This window comes from Oikopleura dioica, chromosome 2 (assembly GCF_907165135.1).
Source record: "Oikopleura dioica chromosome 2, OKI2018_I68_1.0, whole genome shotgun sequence".
NCBI lineage: Eukaryota > Metazoa > Chordata > Appendicularia > Copelata > Oikopleuridae > Oikopleura > Oikopleura dioica.
The window spans coordinates 1,571,193-1,593,686 of NC_137292.1; the positions used below are offsets into that span (position 1 = coordinate 1,571,193).

General features: G+C 39.7%; 6 protein-coding genes across 9 annotated transcripts; 2 read left to right on the top strand and 4 right to left on the bottom strand.

Moving 5' to 3' along the window:
• Positions 1-195: 195 nt before the first annotated feature.
• Positions 196-1,167, bottom strand: LOC145697256 (uncharacterized). The gene is made up of 3 exons (XM_081774432.1): positions 1,011-1,167; positions 757-968; positions 196-715 (listed from the first exon to the last, which is right to left on the bottom strand). Exons 1-3 carry the CDS (start codon positions 1,132-1,134, stop codon positions 500-502), a joined length of 552 nt encoding a protein of 183 aa, XP_081630558.1. The 5' UTR covers positions 1,135-1,167; the 3' UTR covers positions 196-499.
• An 882-nt stretch (positions 1,168-2,049) lies between these two features.
• On the bottom strand, positions 2,050-4,148 carry LOC145696382 (poly(U)-binding-splicing factor PUF60-like). Its single transcript, XM_081773406.1, is given in 6 exon segments — positions 2,050-2,346; positions 2,462-2,777; positions 2,822-2,985; positions 3,031-3,443; positions 3,489-3,608; positions 3,995-4,148. Coding segments are annotated over 6 exon segments (1,362 nt in total). The 5' UTR covers positions 4,062-4,148; the 3' UTR covers positions 2,050-2,064.
• Positions 4,149-4,614: 466 nt separating this feature from the next.
• Positions 4,615-6,791, top strand: LOC145700465 (uncharacterized). 2 transcript variants are annotated; one of them, XM_081777731.1, is made up of 7 exons: positions 4,615-4,744; positions 4,987-5,048; positions 5,122-5,193; positions 5,237-5,322; positions 5,471-5,516; positions 5,558-5,722; positions 6,501-6,791. In XM_081777731.1, exons 1-7 carry the CDS (start codon positions 4,724-4,726, stop codon positions 6,601-6,603), a joined length of 555 nt encoding a protein of 184 aa, XP_081633857.1. In that variant the 5' UTR covers positions 4,615-4,723; the 3' UTR covers positions 6,604-6,791. The 2 variants fall into 2 exon arrangements, with proteins under 2 accessions (XP_081633857.1, XP_081633858.1); XM_081777732.1 differs by having other exon boundaries at positions 4,987-5,030; positions 6,501-6,789.
• Positions 6,792-6,803: 12 nt separating this feature from the next.
• LOC145700463 (uncharacterized) lies at positions 6,804-12,913 on the bottom strand. 3 transcript variants are annotated; one of them, XM_081777729.1, is made up of 10 exons: positions 12,794-12,912; positions 8,593-8,637; positions 8,146-8,238; positions 8,004-8,046; positions 7,863-7,942; positions 7,653-7,725; positions 7,422-7,605; positions 7,135-7,378; positions 7,057-7,092; positions 6,804-6,942 (listed from the first exon to the last, which is right to left on the bottom strand). In XM_081777729.1, the coding sequence occupies exons 1-10, from the start codon at positions 12,882-12,884 to the stop codon at positions 6,926-6,928; spliced, it is 906 nt and encodes a 301-aa protein (XP_081633855.1). In that variant the 5' UTR covers positions 12,885-12,912; the 3' UTR covers positions 6,804-6,925. The 3 variants fall into 3 exon arrangements, with proteins under 3 accessions (XP_081633855.1, XP_081633854.1, XP_081633856.1); XM_081777728.1 differs by lacking the exon at positions 6,804-6,942 and having other exon boundaries at positions 6,949-7,092; positions 12,794-12,913; XM_081777730.1 differs by lacking the exons at positions 6,804-6,942; positions 12,794-12,912 and adding an exon at positions 10,267-10,469 and having other exon boundaries at positions 6,949-7,092.
• Positions 12,914-13,429: 516 nt separating this feature from the next.
• LOC145697537 (uncharacterized) lies at positions 13,430-13,866 on the top strand. Its single transcript, XM_081774761.1, has 2 exons — positions 13,430-13,538; positions 13,583-13,866. Exons 1-2 carry the CDS (start codon positions 13,430-13,432, stop codon positions 13,864-13,866), a joined length of 393 nt encoding a protein of 130 aa, XP_081630887.1.
• Positions 13,867-19,849: 5,983 nt separating this feature from the next.
• Positions 19,850-22,406, bottom strand: LOC145698747 (mannose-1-phosphate guanylyltransferase regulatory subunit alpha-A-like). The gene is made up of 9 exons (XM_081775964.1): positions 22,332-22,406; positions 22,039-22,105; positions 21,615-21,827; positions 21,057-21,236; positions 20,830-21,013; positions 20,657-20,786; positions 20,266-20,493; positions 20,090-20,223; positions 19,850-20,048 (listed from the first exon to the last, which is right to left on the bottom strand). The coding sequence occupies exons 1-9, from the start codon at positions 22,373-22,375 to the stop codon at positions 19,924-19,926; spliced, it is 1,305 nt and encodes a 434-aa protein (XP_081632090.1). The 5' UTR covers positions 22,376-22,406; the 3' UTR covers positions 19,850-19,923.
• Between the last annotated feature and the right edge of the window lie 88 nt (positions 22,407-22,494).

Sequence of the window (22,494 nt, forward strand, 5' to 3'; positions counted from 1 at the left end):
ACAAGTTTGGCTGCAGAACATTGATTTCGTAAGCATACCAAGCTGTTCAAAGAAAACAGTTTTTAAACAAAACCAAGGGTAGATTTTTTGCATAAAAACCTGTCAATAAGCATCGACTACTGTAAAGAAAGCTTTAAAAAGTCCGAATACGTCCGGTTTTGTGGACTTTTTCTTTGATTTTTGGATTTCTCGGCGTTTATTTTCCGTTTGTGAACTGAGTTTTTTTCGGTTTTTGTCTTACAGTAGCAAAGATTCACAGTAAAAAAAGTCAGTCTGTTTGTAGTTTGTTCTATGTAAAGAATGATACACGGTTGTTTGTATACATATTTAATATATAAAAAATTGTTCATACGAAATAGAAAAAACGATGCCGCCAATAATTGCGTCGAATGTTTCTTCATTTTTCAATTTACAAAAAATAGCGGTTTCTTTGATAGCAAGAATTACGAACTTAAAGTTTCGGTTCAAGGAGTGTATGAATGTGTTTTAAGTAGCCTTTTTACCTTTCGGAAGGGGGATTTTGATTAATTTTGGTCTTTTTGCGCGACTTTGCCTTTACTTTTGGGCGATCTTTGATCTCGTAGCTTGGCGAAAATTTCGGGTGCTTGAAAAGGTCCAAATCAGCGGTTTTGATTGGGATTTCGGCGTTGAGAGAGCTTTCGTAGCCGCGCAACTCGTCAATGCCGCAGCAGTCTATCAGTAAACTTCGATAGCCCTAAAAATTTCTGTTTAAAAAATTCTTCGGGTGATCCTTACTCTGATTTTATTGAACAAATCGTCGAGTTGTTCTCTGAAAAGGCGCCTGAGCTCCTGCCAGATCGTTATTTCCGGACGGCCGCGGTAGATTTCGATCATTTTCTTCAGACCAATGTCTATTTCTATCGTGCTTGTTTCTTCTTCTTCTTTGTAGACTAAAAGTGGAGCGCCTTCTTTGTACGCTAGCAGAGTTAAACACAAATCGTGCATGCCTAGAGAAGGGGAATTAGGCAGGAAGCGAAGGGACTACCTACAGAATTCAACGGCTCGGCGAAACATGATGAGATTCGAAACGAAGAAATTCGTAGAAGGGAGGAGGATGCCGTCTTCGACTAAGCTCATTTGAAGCTTAAAATCGTTGTCGTTCTGCTTTTTCATTCGACGGATCTTTTACTAGGGCTAGACAAACTTTGCTTCTACGAGAAACCGAGAAAGCCGAGGCAGAAAGCCGCGCTGTCCCTGGAATCGAAGCCGCAAGCGGCTTCTGGATATGAGGGTGTTTTGAGAAAAATATGAGCCCGCTTTCCGGAATATTTGGTAGATTCTCGTGTTCATATCCATGAACGCTGGATATATGATCTATTACCAAAGGTATCGCTTCTTCAGCAGGTATTGTGTCGTGGATATGTCCGGGGATGTAGCGGCCCAGACTTTTGAGACAGTATCTCAAGTGTTCGGGATTTAGATTTGTGACATCATCTAAATCTTTTGCTTCCATTTCGCTGAATGATAACGATTATTTTCAGAAGAAAAAGATGAAATAAGTTTTATTATTCTAAATTCAAATTTTGAATGAAATTAATACAGAATTACTACATCGGACAGTCTGTACAGTACAGTACACTTTGAAAACAAAATTCAAGTGGGCAGTAGGGAGGTTATCAAAAATTCTAGCGTCAGTTTCTTGGGGGATTGTTTATTGAATTATGCGGTGTAATCTTTCATTTCAAAAGCAGTTTCATCATAAGTCTGGGCGTTTATCTTTCTACCAGCAAAAAATCGACCGCCAAGTTCTTTTTTCGCCAATTCTGCGCCGTCGGGATCCGCGAATTGGACGAAAATTTTGACTATTGGTTCACAGCCTTTCAAAAGTTTGACTTTCTTTACTATTTTCCTAAATCTTTTACATACGAGTTACATAAAATGCCTTCATCTAAAATCTGACCCTTTTCTTCTTAGTCACGTTAATTGGTATTAACTCCTTTACCTCTCTTTTATGTAGAAAACACTGTTTTTTGATATTTTCATGATGCCAAATTCTGAAATGATCGTTTTTAACGAATCCCAGGGTTGTACACAAAACTAAATCTAGAGACAATGCTCCAAAGTCAAACTCTTTCCTGGCGCAAATCTGTCAACTTCTTGATAGATCACCACTCTTTGAACACTGCCATATTGCGAGCATTCTTGCGTCACCTCGGATTCCACCTCTTCGTCGAGTTCGTCCGCCGTCAGCATATTCCTGAGGACGATGACATTCGATCGCCGCGTCATGAGCTTTCGCATGATCATGTTTCGTTGCGCTCCGCCGGCGATCTTCATTTGGCCGCTGTCGTCGTCGCAAGTTGGGTTTCGTGCTTTCTTGTTGAGCTAAAAACAGGGATTATATTCTGTTCTAGCATTTCTTGGATTATCGACTGCATGGGCCTTAACAACCGAAGCTGCAAGCGGCTTCTCAATCAGAAAAATCTTAAAATTTATAAACCTCTTCTCTAATTGCAAGAACATCCGCCATCGAATCCTTCGGCGGGCTAGGTTCACCAGACTCTTTCTTCTTCTTTCTGAGCATTTCCTGCACAGCCTTAGCCCCACTGAGCGCGGTAGAAGCGTTTCCAGGAGCGACTGTGGGAATATTGTGCATAGAAGGAGGCACGACGCATGGGCCGACGCGAATGCACTGCCCTCCAAGATCGAATCCATTCATGGCGGAGATAGCTTCTTTCATAGATTGAGCGTTGTCGTACTCGACGAAGCCGTAGTGCTTGTGTCGCCCGGTATCGACATTTTTGACCAACTGACAGCTAAAAAAGAGAAATGAAGGCTTTGGGATCAAACTCGAAGTTACCTAAGAACGCGGCCAAAGGATTCAAAGACAGCCTTGATATCATCGTCGCAGATATTCGCGTGGATATTCGCGACGTAGACACGATGGTACTTCGCGGCTTCGTTTCCAAACTGAGCGATAAAGTGCTGCGCAGCGACTTGGCCAATGTTGCTCAAACGGCCGACCTAAACGGGAAAGGGAAATGAAGAAAGATAGACGGACAAGTTTACCTTGACCGCGCGCCCGCCAATAGTGATAGATTGCATGTGCTCCAGCGCGAGAAACGCAGCTTCTGGACATTCAAACTCGAGGAAGCAGAAGCCTTTGTGACGATTTGTTCCCTTTTCATGGCTGCTTACTTGTCCAAATTATATTATTAAGGACCTTGAAGGCCTTTCCTGATCATAGCTCATATCAATCGAGCGAACCGGTCCAAAAGTCTCGAAGCTCTGTCGAATCGTCGCTTCTCCGATTTCGTAGTAAATCGACCCGACGTAAATCTTGCACATAATAGCCACAGCGCGCTGTCGCTGAAGCTGCTGTGCAGCCATCTTCGTGTTCTTTTCTTGCTGCTTTCGTTGCGCAAAACGCAGGGCGATGTCCATCGCGAACTTTCGCGCTCGTAGGACGTTTCGGTGCTCATCTGGAATAAAAATTAAGGAAGGGAAAGAATGGGGGGCTGATTTACCGCGGCTAATCTTCGAAATTGTGTCTGGGATCACATTGTCATAAGCAGCTCCTGGCCCAGAAAGCGGCTTACTCTGGTTTTTCACTAGAAACTCAGATACATTTCCCAGAAGTGGTTTCCCTAAAATTATCGTTAGTTCATCCTTTGTTCGCTCTTTCTAGCTGAAGAAATAGCCAGAAAGAGCGCGTTTTTCGCCGCGACGATGCTTTTTGCCGGTGATATCCTTAATTAAGCGGTTACGCGATCAAACTTACTGTAGCACGATTTGTATTGTCACTGTTGACAACAAACGTTGATACAGTAATACAGTAATGCTCTCAGTAATGGTTGTGTTTGGCTTTTTTCTCAAATCTTAACTAGACGGTTTAAAAATCAAAAAATAGAGCGGTTTTTCGACTTTCAATCTTTCGAAATTCGGGATGAAATTCAACTTGAAAGAGACAGTTGTAACTGAAATAGAAAAGATGATAATAGTAATGGCTGAGTAGAGTTTTCTTTGAGCTTACCTGTTGTGAAGGAAATTGGAATGTTCGGGTCTTGGGAGACGGGGAAAGGAAGCATACCGGTCGACATGATTCTTTCTATAAAGATTTTTCACAAGCAAGAGAATTTAATAATTATGACAAAATCTGAAAAATTGTTGGGGTTATCGTAAAACCAATAATGAATGGGCGAACGGGCAATTGACGGTTTCCTCTTTTTTCTCGTTCTGTGGTCGGAGGACCCCCTGGGAGCATATTGAGCGGAGGACCTTCGCTCCGCTGTTGATGGAAGACCTACCGCACTGGAAACTTGGAACTTTTACCCGTGAGCTTTGCGAGTGCTAAAGTTTAGTACTTTTGGTATCTTTTAGTCTACTTTGAGTAGCATTTACGAATTCAGGGATAAAAACAGGGCAAACTACTGTAGTACAAGAAATCAGAATCTGACACGAAGTAATTTAAAGTCATTTTCTTTCTGCGATGATAATTTTGAATAGCTGTCAATCTTAGAAAGAATTGAAACGACTTCTTTTATTTCGTTCTGATGAATCGTAAAGGAATGCCGTCTCTGGCCCGGCATCGCTCCGTCGCTCGTAACTTTTTTGCTCAAGTTGACATTTTACGATATTATATTATACGACGAGAGTTCTCCTTTCTCAGAGCCAGGCCTCATTCAAATAAAGAAGTAGTTTTTAGCGTGAGACAGAGATTTTAAGTACCGCGGATTAGATCCATTCTTGAGAAAGCGAAAAAATGGGAAACAAGTGCTGCAAGGTAAATTTCTTTGATTTCAAGATCGCCTAAAAATCATGGAAGAGAAGTTAGAAATTCATCTTTTATGAGTCGAAGAAAAACAAGCCTCCTTGATTCGCCTAAGGGGGTTTTAGCCCCCTTGATTTGCCTAAGGGTTAGGGGCGGCGGGACCGATAAGTTATCGGCGATAACCCCCTACTACCATAATAGGTTCAACTAACAGTGAATACAAGGAACCTTTTTGAATTGAAAATAAATTTCAGAAGAAGACAGTTGTCGAGCCAGTCGCCGCCACGAAACCAGAGTCGTTAGTCGATAATTACAAGTCAGAAAGAAACTTCCCATCTTTAAACAACCATAAACCTTTTAACACTACCGGTAATGACATCTTTTCATAGCCCCCTCCCAGAGCCAGTCCCACAGAAGAAATCGAGCTCTTCAAGTTCATCCAGCGATTCTAGCCGGGCTCCGTAAGTCAATCATTAGTAGAGTTGAACTAATGGAATGTCAAAGGTCGCCAGTTCCAGCGCCGGTTATTGAAGAAGAAAAGGGGCCAGAAGCGAGTCATGTTCAAACCGTTGAAATGGTGAATGATGAGAAAGGAATTGGTCGTAAAATCGCATTAATGTACCTTTGGTCGAAGAATTTCGAGAAAAAAGACTCATTCCAAAACTCAATTCATCATGATCCCTTTTTACGATTTAAACGGTCGATTCATAATCACGTTTGTTTTTTTGACCATAACATAAGCTCCTTCATCTTCATCGTCGTCCTCCTCTTCATCTTCAGAAAGGTGGGAAAGTTCTTAAATATGATTCTTAAAGTCCGTTTAAGTGAAGTAAAAATCTCGTCTGTAGCCGAGCCACCTTCTGAAGTCGTTGAAGACAAGGTCTCGTCGGTAGCTGAGCCTCCAACTGAAGATCAAACTGATGTATCCTCTGTTGTTCCAGTTGCCGAAAAGAAACGAACGAGTTCTTCAAGTTCTTCAAGCTCATCTAGGTAAACTCACCATTTTGGCCTTTTCCTACGATCAAAATTAATTGAATAAATACAGTCGTATTCCTAGAGTAGGCATTTGAAGAACATTTTTATGGTCATACGCCAAGGCTTAGTGTTGTTCCGGAACAAAAGACTTCAGACCCGGGACCTAAGGCGTTCAGAGCGGAGCCAACAGGCTCAAACGAGTCCTCGGATTCTTGAACTTTTGCCAAGGATCACATGAAACGTGACTTTCTTCTCTAGCGCAGGGACACCATTTTTGACTTTTACGACTTCAAATCTGATCTGATCATTTTAACCTCATTGAGAACAATCTCTAGCTACTAATTTATAGTAAGAAAACAGTCTCATTTGCCAAAACACCAAGTAAAGAAGAAAGTGTTTCTCTCACTTCTGGTTCAAGTTGTTCAATCTCTGGTGAAGAAGTATCTACCAGTAGTTCCAGTAGTGCCCTTTTTTCCAAAGATTCTGTAGGATCTGTGTCAGACACAGAACTGTCGGAGTCAGACGGTCCTAAATCTTCTATTGCAGATCCCTCAAGGTTTCGTATGAAGCCAAATGTTGAACAATTCAAAATTGACAGAGTTTTGAATAGTTTCATTGATTGCTATTGAATCAAAAAATCAGAGAAAAGCGCAAGAAAAACTTGCTCTTTCAAAAATTTGAATTGATCTGAGGCAAAAAATCCCATTTTTTTGAAAATATGGAAAGAAAAAAGACAAAATCTTGAGCTCCAACATTTCAGTTACAGACAACCCCTTTTAATTCATATTTTTAGCTCCAGTGAAGAAGAAGAAGTCGAGTCCGTAATCCCCAACGCGGCCGAAGCCATTTCTTCCGTCGGTGTCCCACCCAGCGACATCGACTCATCCACCGAATAACTTTAACAAGACTCTTAGACTACCGAAAAAACATCGCGCCATCAATAACTTTTTTTAACTGCTGGCACGTAAAACAAATCATTTCCTCAAAATGATACTCTCAAAAATTTATTATGTTCTGCCTCAATTTCAAACAACAAAAAAAAAACGAATCTCAATCATCATCACTTGTCAATAAACAAAAAAAAATACAAGAGGGATTTCTATATGCACAAATGATTATTTTTTATTTAAAGAAAGATGGTTTTTTATGTTTTGTAACAGTTTTAAGATGCATAAACGAGTCACATCGACGTCAATTATTTCTTTGCTCTTTATATCTTCAATTTTTCGCTTTTACTTTGATCCAGGTTCACCTTTTTCCGACTGCGAGTCTCGTTCAACTCAGAGTCGTTAAAAATTTGGCAAGAAAGGGGGAAAGTTACAAATGGTATTGAAACTTGGCGACCGATCCTGGGGAGCTGCCGATGAAATCGTAAATGACGTCTTCTGAAAAAAATGTTTAGATATAATGTCACATGTTTTATTTACCTTCAGGCTCAGGAACAGGCGGTGGTGGTCGAAATTTTGGGCGAGCGATTGTGTTGTTTGTTTGAGAGTTGTTGTTTGGAGGAGGGTTTTGGTTGGGGATTCTTTCGTAAATCGTCTCCGTTCGTTGAATGATTGCAGTGGCTTCGCAGGGGACCTGGTCGTAAATTGGCTCCTCGTTGATGGTCGTGGCTGGAGAGGATCGGTTGGTCATTGCGCTTGGTGGTGGTGTTGCTGGAGGAGTTGGCTAGAAAGGAGTTAGTGATGGAAAAACTGGGGAAAGCCCTTACCGATTTCTGGAAATCGAAGATTTCTTCTTCCTCATTTGGCGATTCTAGCTCCGGTTTTTCATCCTTCAACTGGTCCATCACCGCCAAGACGGATTCCAAAATGTCGACATTGCCAAATTCAAAGTTCATGTTCCAGCTCATCACCGACTGTCGCATTTTCGAAGTGAGATGAGAGTGAGCAGGTCTTGAAATCAACAATGAGAACCGGGTCAAAAAAGAACGAGGAAATACCTAAGGCGGACAGAATCGACATCGCTATTTGCTGAGTCGGAGTTGGTGTGATTCAGGGTGGCCCCCTCGCAATCTGAATTTTTAAAGAGCGGTTAATGAGGTGATAAGAAAGAATCAAAAATGATACTAAGAGGGTGGGGCCAGATGAGTAGCAAAAGGAATTTAGCCCAATCGGTCGGTCATGGTTAGGTTGAAGTTTTGGTAACATACCTGAGAATTTCGCGCTATTTTCGGAAATAGCGATTTTTGTCATATCTGGAGAGATTTCCCCGAAACAGTCTCCGCCAGAGCCTTTTTCGTTTTCGACATGATTTCTCAAATGAACAATATTTTTATCAAAAGAAAACGATTCCTATGTGTGCCATGTGACTGTAGCTCTCCAAAAGTGGTTTGCCTAAAATATCGTTATTTCCCGAATTCTACAAAGCAATCAATTTCGTTTCAAAATTCGCAAATTTGAAAACGCCATGCGACGCTGTTTTAATTTATTTACCGATGTCATCCTTGCATAGCTTTCGCCGTTGTTTGGACTTGTTTCGCGTTCGTTTGTGTTTTTGCTTCCGTATTTGTTTCTCATCGGAAAAGCCTAAGAAGGTCAAATCAAAGTGAGTTTCAAGGCAAAGGCGGATTTTGGAAACAGACATGTTACAAGTTGAAATTTTGGCATGCGATGAGCAATTTTTGAAGCAGTTTTTGTTATGACTAGAAATTTTCAAGAGCGTTTTTTAGAAATTTTCTCTTTACAAATCAAATTTTCTTTTGCAAAAATATAAAAAAAAGACTCTTGAAAACTCGATATTTCAAATATCATATTTGGCTGTTTTTTGAGTATTTTTTTACCATAAGACTGTAATTGATAGGAAATTGCTGAGACTAAAAATCACCAGGAAGAATTGTTGATTCTAGTTTTTTTTTCACCTAAGAAAAAACTTTTTCATACCTGAATCTAAGGACATCCTGGACTCTCGAGTCGCCATGTTTGTTTCTGAAGAAAATATTATATTTTTTATTTTGATATTCTTGTTTGGAAACTGTATCACTCTGAGTAGTGACGTCTCACAGAGCGGAGGACCTGCTCATTGGGCTTGTATCGAAGCGATAAAAATCTGTGAGAATATGACGCTCCTGCAGCGACTTCTGATAGTAGAAAAAATGTTATGAGAGAGTAGCCGGACATGTTTCTGAGATCCTTAGTGTCATTCTTTTTGAAACTGTTAGCAGCCACGCTCATTGCTTCGAAAATCTCGTAACAATTCTTAGAACCCGTCGAAAGACAATATTTCTTTGTCATAAGGTGCCCAAGCGCGAAAAAAGCGAAGCGTTGTCGGAATCTGGGTTGATGCGCCGTTGTCACATTGTTGGCAGATTTATGGCGATCCCATGAACTCGATTTGTGTCCATTCCTCCTTTTCGCTCTCACTCCCCACGTCAACCCCTGGTTACCATCAATTCAAGTGCCCATTAATACAGTCTACAGAAAGGACAAAAGAAACGACTTCACCTACTTTGTAACCTTTGCGCTCAATTAAGCCGCTTCAAAAAAGGATTTAGCTCTGCTTGACACACATCAGCTCCTGTTCTTTTTTTTTGTTAAAAACTTTAACAATGGGGGAAGTTTTTTTCTTGGCCAAGATTGAAATTTCAATCTTGAGTTCACAGATTGAAGTCATTCATTGTTGAGCTTGATCTTGAGCTTGGGATTGTTTTGTTCGGATTTTGAAAGCGGAAAGATTTAAGGTCACGTGATGCAGATTAAGGGGACCAAGGGCCTTTCAAACTTGATTGTTTCAAGGTAGGCGGAATTCGGCAACCTGTGTAAAAACCTGAGTCAGGATTTGATAATTCTTTATGAGAACACAGCGGCAAAAAACTGGCAAAGCCGCAGAGCGGCTTTGTTTTTCTTAAAGCCGCTGCGCGGCTTTTTTTATAGTTCATCTTCAAGTACTTATTTGACTTGAAATTTTACCTCCTTATTTGACTATTTCATCTTCATCTTCTTTTTTTTCGAAAATCTCTTGCCAGAAAAAAAATATAAAAAAAAAGTTCAAGAAGAATATCAATTTCTTAGTTCAAAAACGCCTTGGAGGAAGTTTCAAAGACTTCGTTTTTGTTCCAAGACCCCTTTTTTGTTGTTGATAGTGCTGGGTGATTTTTATTTTGAAAATTTTGGACCTTGCCCAAGAAAGGGACAAGGAGACCGCGTTGGGCGACAAGGGCGAGGCGGAAACGCGAATTTGCTCAAAAAGACAGAATTTTAATCTTGCGGCCAATATCTACAATCAAACTTCCAATGTTTTGACAAGGAGCAAAAACTGGCGTCGAAAATGGGACTCTCTCATGTTCGGTGGATTTCGATAAGAAGATGAAGAAAAAGCCGCTTGCGGCTTAAATGAATTGAAGATTTTAAGCCGCCTGCGGCTCAAATCGGCACCCTGTGTAGAAAACCTGAGTCAGGTCTGAAAAGCTTCGCGGCTTCGTTTTTAAAAAGCCGCGATGCTTCTTAACCTGACTCAGGCTTTCTACCCTTTTCAAACCCTGAGTCAGGCCTCTACGAAGGTTGGCTCAAGTACAGATTTGCTCCTCAAAGCTATTATATTCCTTCAATTTGACTTACCAAATTGTTGAAATCAAAGAAAGCTGCTTCAAATTTCAGGCTATTCTCTCAAGCTACAACAAAAATCTCAGGCAAAGAAGCGATGATTTTCCTTTTCGGAGAATGTTTTTTTATTGCTCGTTTTTTTCAGAGTTCTCTCAATTTCTAAAAGCTTCCGCCGTCGTTACTTTTTTTCGAATTTTTTATTTCTCCGAAGTGGAAGGCTTCGCGAATTCCGCTTTGGCGCGTTTTCGCGCATCAGCGGCGGCGTGAAAGAGCGCCGTGATCGCGCCCTGTCCGACTTCTTTTTTTTTGTATTTCCGTTACGCTCCTTGAGTAAATAGAACTTGATTTTTTCATCTCAACGGGCGTTTTTACGCTGGGGACCAGGGCTGCTGAATTCGGAGCGTTTGCGTTTGCCCGCGATTTTTTGGCGGAAGATCCGCTGATTTTCTCCGTTTCTCCGCGCTATTCTCCGATCGTCCGATCGTCCGATTTTATCCGCCGCGCGGATCGTCCGCGATTACCCGCTACCCTATTTCTCTAGCCAATCAAAAGGGAGGAACACCGTTTAAATTCGTCTTTTCAGCGGAAATTTCGGCGGATTATCCGCGATTCTCCGCTCCCTTTTCTCCGCTTGAAACCGGCGGATCTTCCGTGAAAAAAACTGCGGATTTTCCGTGAAACAGCTGCGGATTTTCCGCCAAAGAAATCGCGGGTAAACGCAAACGCTCCGAATTCAGCAGCCCTGCTGGGGACGACGATTTGTTGGAAGTCTAGCTGGGGAGGACATTTGGGTTATTAGGACACATTGGCGGGGGATCATTGATTCGTAAATATGCATGTTTCGGTTTTAACGGGGTCAGATAGACTATCTGAGATAGTGATAAGGATCAGCATTTTTCTCATCGAGAAATCTGTTTTTTTTTGGTTTTTTTCTTAGGAGAATCCATGCTTTATCCTTCTTGAGGGTTAAATGAATAAATTCCAGAGCTTTTTCACCAAAATTAAAGATAAATATCTTCGTGAAAATATTTTTGAAACTTGAAATTTCAAATTTCGAAGGAAGAAAATAAACATTTGAATTTTCTTCTATCGAAATACAATGTTTGAGTTACTGAAAACGGGGAGGTGTCTGGAATCGACAAAAAAATCCCGACAAAAATTTTCAATTTTTTCATGTTAATTTCAATCGCCCACCATTATCTGGTGCGCTAACAAAAATTTCTCGAAACTGCCTAGAAATGTCCATTATGGCCTGAAAAAGCCATTTCTGCATAGTTTTCAGAAAAAAATTTTCTCAAAAAATTTTAAGAGTATTTTTTCTGAAGTGTCATTTTTTTCAAAATTTTTGTCGGAATTTTTTTGTCGATTCCAGACACCACCCCCTGAAAACAACATAAAAAATCTTTTTATAAGGAAGATTCTTTATTTCAGCCCTTATTTTAACCCGAACCTTACCCCCTTTAACCCAAGCCCTAACCCTAGCCCAAATAATGTTGACGAGGAGTAAATACGCTTAAATATCACATTAAAATTATGCCAACGTGAAATTATTCGATAAGCAGCTGACTGATGTCATGCTCCTTAATCCCCTTCTCAAAGTCTTTTTCTAATGCCGATCCCAACATTTTCTTTTTGTGTTAAATCGACCCTATCTCAAAACAGGCAATATATTTATCTACATGTATTGAATAAGTTTTTCCACAGCCACGTGAGAAACTAAATCAGTGTTTGCGAATTTCGAATTGATGCAGATTTCAGCTGAAAACGATAATTCCTGTTGCCACATTACATAACTTCATTTGAAGCTGATTTCTGCATGGCGGATCAAGCGAGTCAAAATACGTAAGGATACACTTTCATCTTTCCCGGCACTTATCGAGTGAGCCACTTCAAATTTCAGTCGCTAATTTCAGTATTTTTCAATGTTGCGTTCAAGGAAATTTTCGCCTAAGCTCGGAAATCTACGCAGAAAACCTGACTCAGGATCCTGAAGGATTTTTACACAGGTTTTCTGACCCTGACTCAGGATTTCAACACAGGTTTTCTGACCCTGACTCAGGATTTCTACAGAGGTTTTAAGACTCTGAATCAGGACTTCTACACAGGTATTATTAGTAATAATTTATTAATAATTTATTACCCTGACTCAGGATTTCTACACAGGTTTTCTTACTCTGACTCTCGATCCCTACACAGGTTTTCTTACCCTGACTCAGGATTTCAACACAGGTTTTCGAAAAAAATAATTTATTTTTACTTTTAGTTCCATTCTAGTACCGCTAGAATAGCATTTTTCCTTCGAAAAAGAAGTGAGAGCGAAAGTCCCTTTTAGAAGAGAGGGTTTAAAAATAGATTCGCGTGAATCAAAAGATTTGTTCCAATCAATCTCCTAACCCCGGCTTTGATATTTTTAATGGCGACACGTTTCAGGCTTATCGCCAGAGACCGTAGATTATTGCTTTAAAAAACGCTTCAAATGAATATTTTTTCAGATTTTTTTTCATGAAAACTCATGTTAAGTAAATTGAATTTTTAAACGCACCTTCTTCTGAAATTCGATTCTCTTGATTCTGCGGCTCTTTTTCTTTTTCATCAACAGATTGACAGAGCGAAGTGAATGAAAGAAGCTGCATTACGAAAAGAGACTCTCGAGTCGAAAAATTAATTAACTTGCGAGTTCAACTCCTGTCTCTCTAAGTAGCTGCTCATGTCAGAGAGATCCTCTTGGCTGAGGAGAATTTCTCGTAAATGTCAACGCTTTTTTCCAAATCAGAAAAAGCATAAACACGTTGTTGTTTTTTCGGGGGTTTTTAGATGCTGAAAATGTCTATGCTAAAGTAAGGAATCAATGATGAAGGCTTCCTGCAAATGAACCGTACTGCTTTGGCTGCACAGTATTCAGTACTTGAGAACTTGAGAAACCGGGCCTGTTTTTGTATTAATTTATTAAGCTCAACCATCTGCCGGAAGAAGGTGACGGTCTACTTGACCTAGCTGTCTATTTTTCGAAGCTGTATCCTCAGAATATATTATAGAGTATATTATATAATATTTTAATAAAAATATCAAGATTTTCATCAAAGAGGTAGTGAGACTATTTCAAGTAGTGAATAACACCGGAAATAAATTTAATATAACATGGGCGTTTTCCGCTCATTTTCAATCATCTTCGTAGAAAATGACAAAAATCGTTGATTTGATGAATGCGATTATTGAGATCTTTAACGATCACGCTGGTGAAGACAAGATGCTTTCGAAAGAAGAGCTCATGAAGATGATGGACGAAGGTAACAAGCCAAAGAGGCAGCGTTTTCTTTAAATATCTGTTTAGAAAAGGATGAGATGTTTTCGTCGGAAGAGATTTCTACTGCGCTTATGGCTGAGTTGGACAAAAATCTCGACGGCAAAGTATCTTTCGACGAGTTCATCAAGTCCATGGCTTTCATCTGCGCACTCGTCAAAGAGGGACAAGATGATTCTACGGATATACCAAAGTTCAACTTCAACGGAGATCCTACTACATTTCCACAACAGATGGATATGCGAGCGAACATGAACAGAGAGAAAAGCATTGGCCGGAAAAAATATAAATTTTCAGCCTTTGAACAGCCATAACTCACGTGATACTCTTTGAAACCAGATGATCCAAGTATCAATGGAAAGCTCAGATTCTGAGGATAGGAGGAAAGCAAAAATTTTTCCAAAAATCGGTTTTTGCTGATTGGCCAAAAATTAAAATATTAATTTTCGTCATACAGAATCGATTTTTTTCAAATTTCTTTTTTTTGCCCCAATCCCTAGAAGCTAAGCTTTCTAAAAATATATCAATCACGTGATTTCATCATCTGTCACGTGAGATATGGCAGTTCGTAGAAAATTCATGAAAATGGCCTCAGAATCGCCCCAGGCTATGAAAAAAAGTTTTTTCCAGGTGGTTTCTAGAGTTTAGACGATGACAAAAACGGTCAAGATAATGATTTATCCCCAATTTGAAATTTTTGTCAAAATTGAAAATTTATATTTTTTCCGACCATTGATATCGAAGCAATTATGAAGAAATTAGGAATTAGATTAAAGAAGTAATTCGGAAAGTGATTTTTGCGTTATTTTTACTCAATCATTATTTACTGTTTGACATTAATAAATACCCTCGAAATATTTTCTATTAGTTAGCAGTCTTCTTAGCCGTAGAGAGGGGTTATCATTCGAGCCTATGATACGAGCCATCCAATCTCTCTAGAATCTGGGCTATTGGTTAGGGCTAGGGAGTGGGAACTCTTAAGGGGGGTCCCGGGGGGCATTGCCCCCTGGGTTAGGGTTAGGGGCAGCTCGAATGATAACCCCATACTACCCTTCTTAGTCGTCTGAAAATGTCCTTAGAAATATCGATAAATTTTAAACGGTAGTAGGGGGTTATCATTCGAGCTTCCCCAAAACCTAAACTTTACCCGGGGGCTCCAGCCACCCCACCCCCGATAGCCCCCACCTAAGGCTTTAACCAGGGGGCTTCGCCCCCGGACCCTATTGGATGGCTGGAATCATAGGCTCGAAGGATAACCCCTCTCTTCGCCTTTAACTTTTTGTAGAAAGAATTTATGTTGATTTCTGTACCGGCTTCCTTAAATTCATTCGCAAATCTTCTAACTGTAAATTATTTATTGCTATTCACAAATAAACAAAGCTAGGCAGAAATTTTTACATAGATGTCATCCGTTGAAACTTCATCGACATATTTTTGCGCCTCGCGTTGATTTCAGTTGAAATGTCAGGAATGTCCAAAATGCTCGCTCGCTCCGGCGGGAAGTCTTCAATACCCCTAAATAAATACTTTTTGGAAAAGGCGAATCTAAAATTGTTCATTTTAGAGCTCTCAACAAAGCGATTTCCTGAAAAATATATGCGCCGGACTAAGTAAAGGCAAAGTGAATACTGAAATTATTCAGTGGTCTGCTGACTAATTTATCTATTACCGATGTCGAGTTAAAATTTGAAACAAGTCATGGATCGATTTCTTGCTTCCAAAAAATAACAAAGATAAGACAAAAGTGGAGATTTTGAGTCAAAAAACTCTTTTTTTTTTAAAGATTTTCAGAACATTTATGTAATGGACTAAAATTTATTTCTCACCGAACTCTCTCTCTAAAGTTTTTTAAGATTCATTTCAATTTTTCATTAATTTTTGAAGTTCAAATGCTTCAATTTTTAATCGCTGTGAAGGCAAAAGCTGTCATTTTATTTTTATAATTTTTTGCAAATATGAAGTCGTTTTTATTTGATTATAAGGGCGCCACCGTGTGGTAATCAGCTGTTTTTGGGTAACAGGTGTTTAGTCAGCGTGTTGATTTTTATCAATTATCTACCTCTTTCTTTTTACCTTCTTGGTAGGATTCAAAGTTTTATGAAAATTTCGAGCCTCTTTTTTAAAAAACGACAAGAGGAAAATTTTCAATTTAGTATATCTAAGTCCTCCTTTATCGGCCAAGTTTTATGGAGACTTACATTAACGCCCTAACAATAATCGTCAGCAACCAACAAGCAATAATGAGCAGCCACCAGGCGGTAAAATAAAAGCAAAACCACAAGAACTGAAATTTTTAAACCCTCTCAAAATTTTGACTTTCCACCTCTGGCTCCGGCTCCTGTTTGCAGAGATCAAGGAAGACTTTTTGCGGGACGGCTAGTTTTTCCCAGTTGTATAGTCTCGGTGGCATCAATCAGCAAAATTCTCTCCAGCGAAAATCATAGAAGACAACGCTTTTTTGAATAGAAAAACGAAAAAGAAAAAGGAAAAATCAATGAAGAATAAGAAGCAGATTTATGAGCATGTTTTACCGACCGGGCAGGTGATGGCGCTAGTAATTCAACGACCAAGTTTGCAAGAGTTTGGAATAACAATGCGGTGAATATTTTAACAGACACTGATTTTCTCGAGATGATCAATTTTAAAGATACCGATTGTTAGGGTAAATCACTAATAATTCGCCTTTTTTCTGGGCTTAGTAAGGGGGACATATAATACATTTTTAGAAAGCCCAGGACCTGGGGATCATTTTGACTATTGATACCAGGGGGTGATCTCGTACCCTGAGGGAATAAAGGTACCCCCGAAGTCAGAAAATCTGGCCACTTTCGGAAATTCGAATTTTCGGCCGCCCAGACCGCCTTTTTAGAACCAGCGGCAATGCTAGAATTGTAGCTCAGGCTCTGACGGTCATTTTGTGGGGTCGAAAAATACTGATTACCCCCCCTTCCTGAGGCGCTAGAGACCCCCGAAGTTGGGGGTCTGGGCGGCCGAAAATTCGAATTTCCGAAAGTGGCCAAATTTTCTGACTTCGGAGGTACCTTTATGCCCTCAGGGTACGAGATCACCCCCTGGTATCAATAGTCAAAATGATCCCCAGGTCCTAGGCTTTCTAAAAATGTATTATATGTCCCCCTTACTAAGCCCAGAAAATGGCGATTTATTTGTGATTTACCCTACCGATTGTCAAGTATGTTTGTTGAAGAGAGGAGATTTTAATTGGCAATTTTAGCATAGATAAAATTATAGAGCCGATTGGCGGAGGCCGTAGCTCCTGGATTACGCCTAGGGTAAATGGACAGTAGGGGGTTATCATTCGAGCTGCTCCTAACCCATAATTTAACCCAGGGCCCCCTTTAGGCCTTAATCAGGGGGCTTTCTCCCCGGACTCCTCCGCTAGGAGTTCCCAGTCCCTAACCCTAACCACTAGTCTAGATTCTAGACATATTGAATGGCTCAAAATGATGACCCCTCCCTACGGGCTGGTAGAAGCTCGAAGAAGAACCCTTTGCCATTTCCGAAAAAAATCTGATTACTGATATGACTATCGATAAAAGTCCGAAAAGAAGTGGACACTTTTGAGAGCGAAAATAAGTCTAGTCTCCTATTCGCAGCGATTTGTTCTGCGGTTTGTACCCAGTTCATAATAAATTTGTGAGACACTTTAAACTGCTCAACATACTCAATGATTGAAGCGATCCAGCTCATGTACAGAACAACGTGCTTGTACCGATCTTTTGCGGTCAGTTTAGATATTCTCCTTTACGCACTCAGAAATTCATTGTGACCTCAAATCAACATGACAGTAAAAATAGATTAACCAGGTTTCTTTTTTCTTCGAAATATGCTTTAGTCATCCGGAACGTAAATACTCTATTTAAACAAAAAGAGCGGCTTTCAAAGAGCCATTTTCCGTTCGAGTTGATCTATTTTCGAAAAGAAACTCAATAATGGAATCTGAATATATGATATCAGATCACCCAAAAGAGCTCGACAGGGCGACGATTCATAAATGGCTAGAGAAAATTTTACCTAAATTAAAGCGAACAACGACGAGAACATCTCAATGCAGACTCATCTCGAGCTTTGAAAGAATCAAGATTGACTGGAAAACTGCTGAACAAGATTGGAGATACTGCGAGGCGAGAAAATCTGAGGGGGGATGGACGAGTGGGATTGTTCTTGACGATGAAAAGGAATCGTTTGACATGCCATTTGAATTGAATGATTTGCAGAGGGAAATTTTAGCAGATGATCCTTCTCTTTTTAACATAATAATTGATCGATGGAAAATCAAAGAAGAAAATGGAAAATGGATTCTGGATGATCTTCTTGAACAAAAAAAGCTTTCTGAAGGAGGAGAAGCGCTGATTTTTCAAGAAAAATTCGAGAATTTAGAGACTGCAGTTAGAGTTCAAGCCTTTGAACCTTTTCTCTTCACAGAATGCTTCAAAAACGAATCGCTTACTTGGGAAATTCATCTCGCAGAAGACTTCGAAAAAGCAGAAGAAGGAGATGAGGGGGAAATTATCCCATTTCATGAAAACATTGTTCGACATCATGTCAACGTGGAGTTTTACCATAAATCAGACTCTGATAAGACTGATTGTCTAGGTTGGCTTACAATTATGGAAAAATGTGATGCCGATCTTCGAAAATTTTTGCGGGAAGAAAGTTTGGATCTTGCAGAAAGAAAATCAATTGCTCATGGCATTCTCAGCGGGATCGAATATTTATCTGGAATTAACATAAGACATTGGGATTTGAAGCCTGATAATATTTTACTTTTGAATGGAGTCCCGAAAATTTGCGGTTTCGGACTCGCGTCTGCAGGGAGATTAGGGACAGAAGGAACAACAGGAGGAGAAAACTGCCTAGGTTTTGAAAAAATGGGGTACTCTCGTAGGGGAGAAAGATTTCATAATAATGCTCGTGTCTGTAAGTTTCGCCGTAGTTTCAGATTGCTTTAACTTCTTGTTAGTGGCTGGAACGCCGGGGTTTGCAATTCTTCAACAATTCTGCGTTTCGAGTGAGTATATTGTTGGGATGAACATTTTTTACTTTCTTTTCTGTGATTGGGTGTCATCATGGACACTTCTTTACAGGCCAATAACTTCTCAAACTGAGTTGGATATTGACGAAGAATTGAAGGTTTTAATTATTATTCAACGAATTGATTGAAATTTTTCTTTTAAGAAATGTAATGCCCTGTCTTTGAAGCAACTCATGACAACTACTGGCGACATTTCGAAAATTTTGAGAATATTACGGGAATAATTACCCTGGCCGACAATGAAAAATTCTATGATTTATACATGGACGAGGAAAATCAAAGCTACTATGACCTGTGGATTGACGACGAAAATTTAACGACATCTTATCAGTTGTCCTCCATCAAGCAAAGAATGACCAGAAGTGTCAAATTTGAAATGGAAAACTTGGAAGAATACATTCTCGATCAAAAAATCAGCCAGTTGTGTGTTCCGATTTCGGTTACAACTCTCCTTCGATATGCAATGCGCAGTGACCTTGATTATTTTCCTGAGGGCAACAAATATACTTTTGAGATGATACTCACAACTCTGACAATGATTGTTTATCCAAGAAGCTTGGCTGGACTCAATTTGAATCCGAGAAAAAAGGAAGTCGATAGCCAATTTTCTTCAGAAATTGGTCTTTTGCTTGATCGGCTTTGCCATAAAACTTATTTCATGAAGTCAGGTTGGGAAATCATAAAACAAATTGGTGATGACAAAGTTTTTCAAAAGCGTCCAATAGATTGCAAGTGGACTTTTGGTAATTAGCTAAATTTTCCGATGACATAATAAGAATAAGTTGAGCTGCATGAAAACTTCGAATTCAGCAGACCTTTGTCTGTAACAGCGGTCATCTTATTCGACACACAGCCGAAAATGCACCAAATGACCATTGATCGAGTTGAAAATGGCGAATACGTTCTTCAAAACACTGAATTCAAGTATTCAGTAGAAGAGGACGCATACGATACTCCAGTTGTGAGAATCGATATGAAAAAGCCTTACTATCATGGAGAAGGGAATTTTGTGGAAAATTTGATTTACCAAACTGGTCAGAATGTTCATGACCTCAATGGAATCAAGCGAAAGTATGTTAATGAAATGGCCGGAAACATGGACTTAAGAACTTGGTATCTACTTCCGACTGGTTTTACCATTCAACTCAGCGATCGAGATTTTATTATTGCAGATTTAGATTGACCTTTCTGTGACTACGCTATTAATCTGATTAGATTGATAAAAAAGACTTTTGTTCTGAAGATAAGAAGAGTATATTGCATCGAGTCCAGGTTAAAATAGGCAGATATGGTAGAATATTTTGCGAAAGAGTAGAAGTTACAGAAGGATCTGGTTCTGGAGGCCGAGCTTCATTCCATGAAGTTCTTTTCCAGGGAGAATGATCGCATTTCGAATGATGGTTTCGTCGGGCGTAATTGTATCTCGACCAAGAATTGTGATGGCTAGAAAAGTGGATAGAATTCGTTGTAAGAGGGAATACTACTTGGGAGAAGTTTTCCATTGTCATCGAAAAGATAGAAATTGTCAGTTGTGGCGTGAGGTCGATCGGGGTGAAGTTGCGTCGGGGTCCCTTCGACTCGGGTCCACGAGCCAACGGTGCTCTGCCATCCAACGATACTTAGAGAACGCTCGAGTGGATGCTATGTTTTCTAAAAATACCTGTTTAAAATGCAGGCGTGCTTTTTGATAATCGTTCCGTCCAAAATGATCGAGTTCTTTACTCGAGCACCCTCTTCAATCACGACGTTGGAGCCAATGGAGACATGAGGGCCGAGTTTTGCAGAGGGATGGACTTTTGCGCTAGGGTGGATGTAGACGTTTCCTTCGCAGTTGGAGTCGGTTGAGAGGCGGTTGGGGTGGTATTTTTTGTACATCTCCATCATTATTCTTAATAGAATATTTTTATCAATACTCAAAATCTTAGAGTCTACGTAGATGACATCCTGATTTACTCTACTTTCATATTTTCAAATAAAAAAATTCCTCAAAAACGGATGTCTTAATTTTCTGAGGCCAGTTATGGTTTTAAGTGTTTCTCTCCGAATCCTACCTTGATGCATAAACAGCTGATCCAGCAGACTTGATCGACATCCAAAAGGCTTCATTCATGAAAGCAAAAACTTTTCCTTGCCCGGCTTGTTGGCTCAAAATATCCGACTCAAGCGAGATCGAGTCGTTTCCTTAAAAAATATGTTTTTGATTACAACTTTCACGGGCGCCTACCAGTTCCAACTCGTTCGGCGAAAATCTTTGAGATGTCGTCAAAGACTTCGGTGGAGAGAAGATAGACTCCGCCGTTGATGTGATTGGACACAAAGCTTGATGGTTTTTCGATGTAATGAACGACCTCGTTTGTCTGAGAGTTGACGCCCATGCATCCGTAGTTCATACTCTGCTCGTTTTCCACCTTGAAAGCAGTTTTAATTACAGGTGTTTTTGAAGTAACTGACCTGGACGCCCATAACAAGGTATTTCATCCACTTTTCTCTGAATGCGATCATGTTGGAAAGGACCCCGCGGAGGTCGCAGAAGATGTCGCAGAAGATCAAAAAGAAGGCTTCGGTGTTGGAGGTCAGGATCAGATCTCGGAAGAGGTAGATACTTCCTGCTGTTCCGAGGAGCGAGTATTCCTTGAATTACAGTAAGGTTTTGTTTAAAAAAATATTTTCTATTGAAATAGATCTTGGTTCAAGAAACTGTGTATAAACCTGATTCAGGCAATTTTAATAACTAAACAGGTTTTTCTCGATATATTCTAGATATCGAACTGCAAATTCAAAAGCAAAGGCAATAAAATAATATATTTTTCTAGCAACTCAAATTTATAATATTGATTGATAATATTGAATTATAAAATGAACGAAAACTAGTGCAAAATTTACCAATGTCGGAATAAGAAAAGATTTATCACAGACTACTCAAGTCAAAAAAAGAACTTTAACAACCTGAGGTCAGGTAACCTGACTCAGATTTCAGTATCTACATATGGATTTGCGATTGAATAGTACCTGAAGATATCTGATATTGAGTTTGTATTCATCCTTCATTTCTCGAATAAATCGATTGAGTTGCTCGGTCGGTTGAAAGTATCCGATGAGGATGATCTCCTTGATAGTGTCAATCGAGGCACAGCTCTCAATATGATGCTGGACAAGCGGAAGGCCAGCAATGGGGAAGAGCGGCTTTGGAATATCCAGCGAAAGTGGTCGGAATCGAGTTCCCTGAAAAGAGCGATAACGAACTGATTAACCTTGGCATTTAAAATTGATAAATAAACTCGAAACACCATGTTTTTCTTAGAGCCAAAACTAAGTATAGCAATCAAGAAATAATTGATTATTTATTGAGTATTTGACTGAAAGACAAAAACAATTGCTGTTTACAAATAAAAGATGACAAAAATTAAGATTTATCAATCAGAAACAAGCTTACCTTTCCAGGGCCTCCGACCAAAATGACAGCTTTGCTCACCATCGTTTTTTCTCTTTGAAAATTTTGCCTGAAAAAAAGGAAACGGTCACGAGTCGGCTCCAAAATTAATTTGCGCCGGAGTCTTTTTTTACTGCTAAGCTCTTAAAATGTGCTGAGAGGATATTTGGTGCTCAGTTCAGAAAGTGCTCCAGGGTGGGGCATGTGCCGACTCCTCCATAAACTTTTTTTGATTTCTCGAGTTGAACATTTGCAAATGCGGTTTTGGGACGTTTAAAAATAAAGTTAAAACTAACCTTTGAGAATTATTAAATAAATTTTCAGTTCTCTCATTCATCATTGAAGAAAAAAAACCTATTACGGTTGTTTTTGATATAAATTTGACAGGCGAAAGGAGTCGGGATCAACAGGATCACGAGTAGTATTTACGACCACAATAAAGATTTCTCTTTTGTTGCG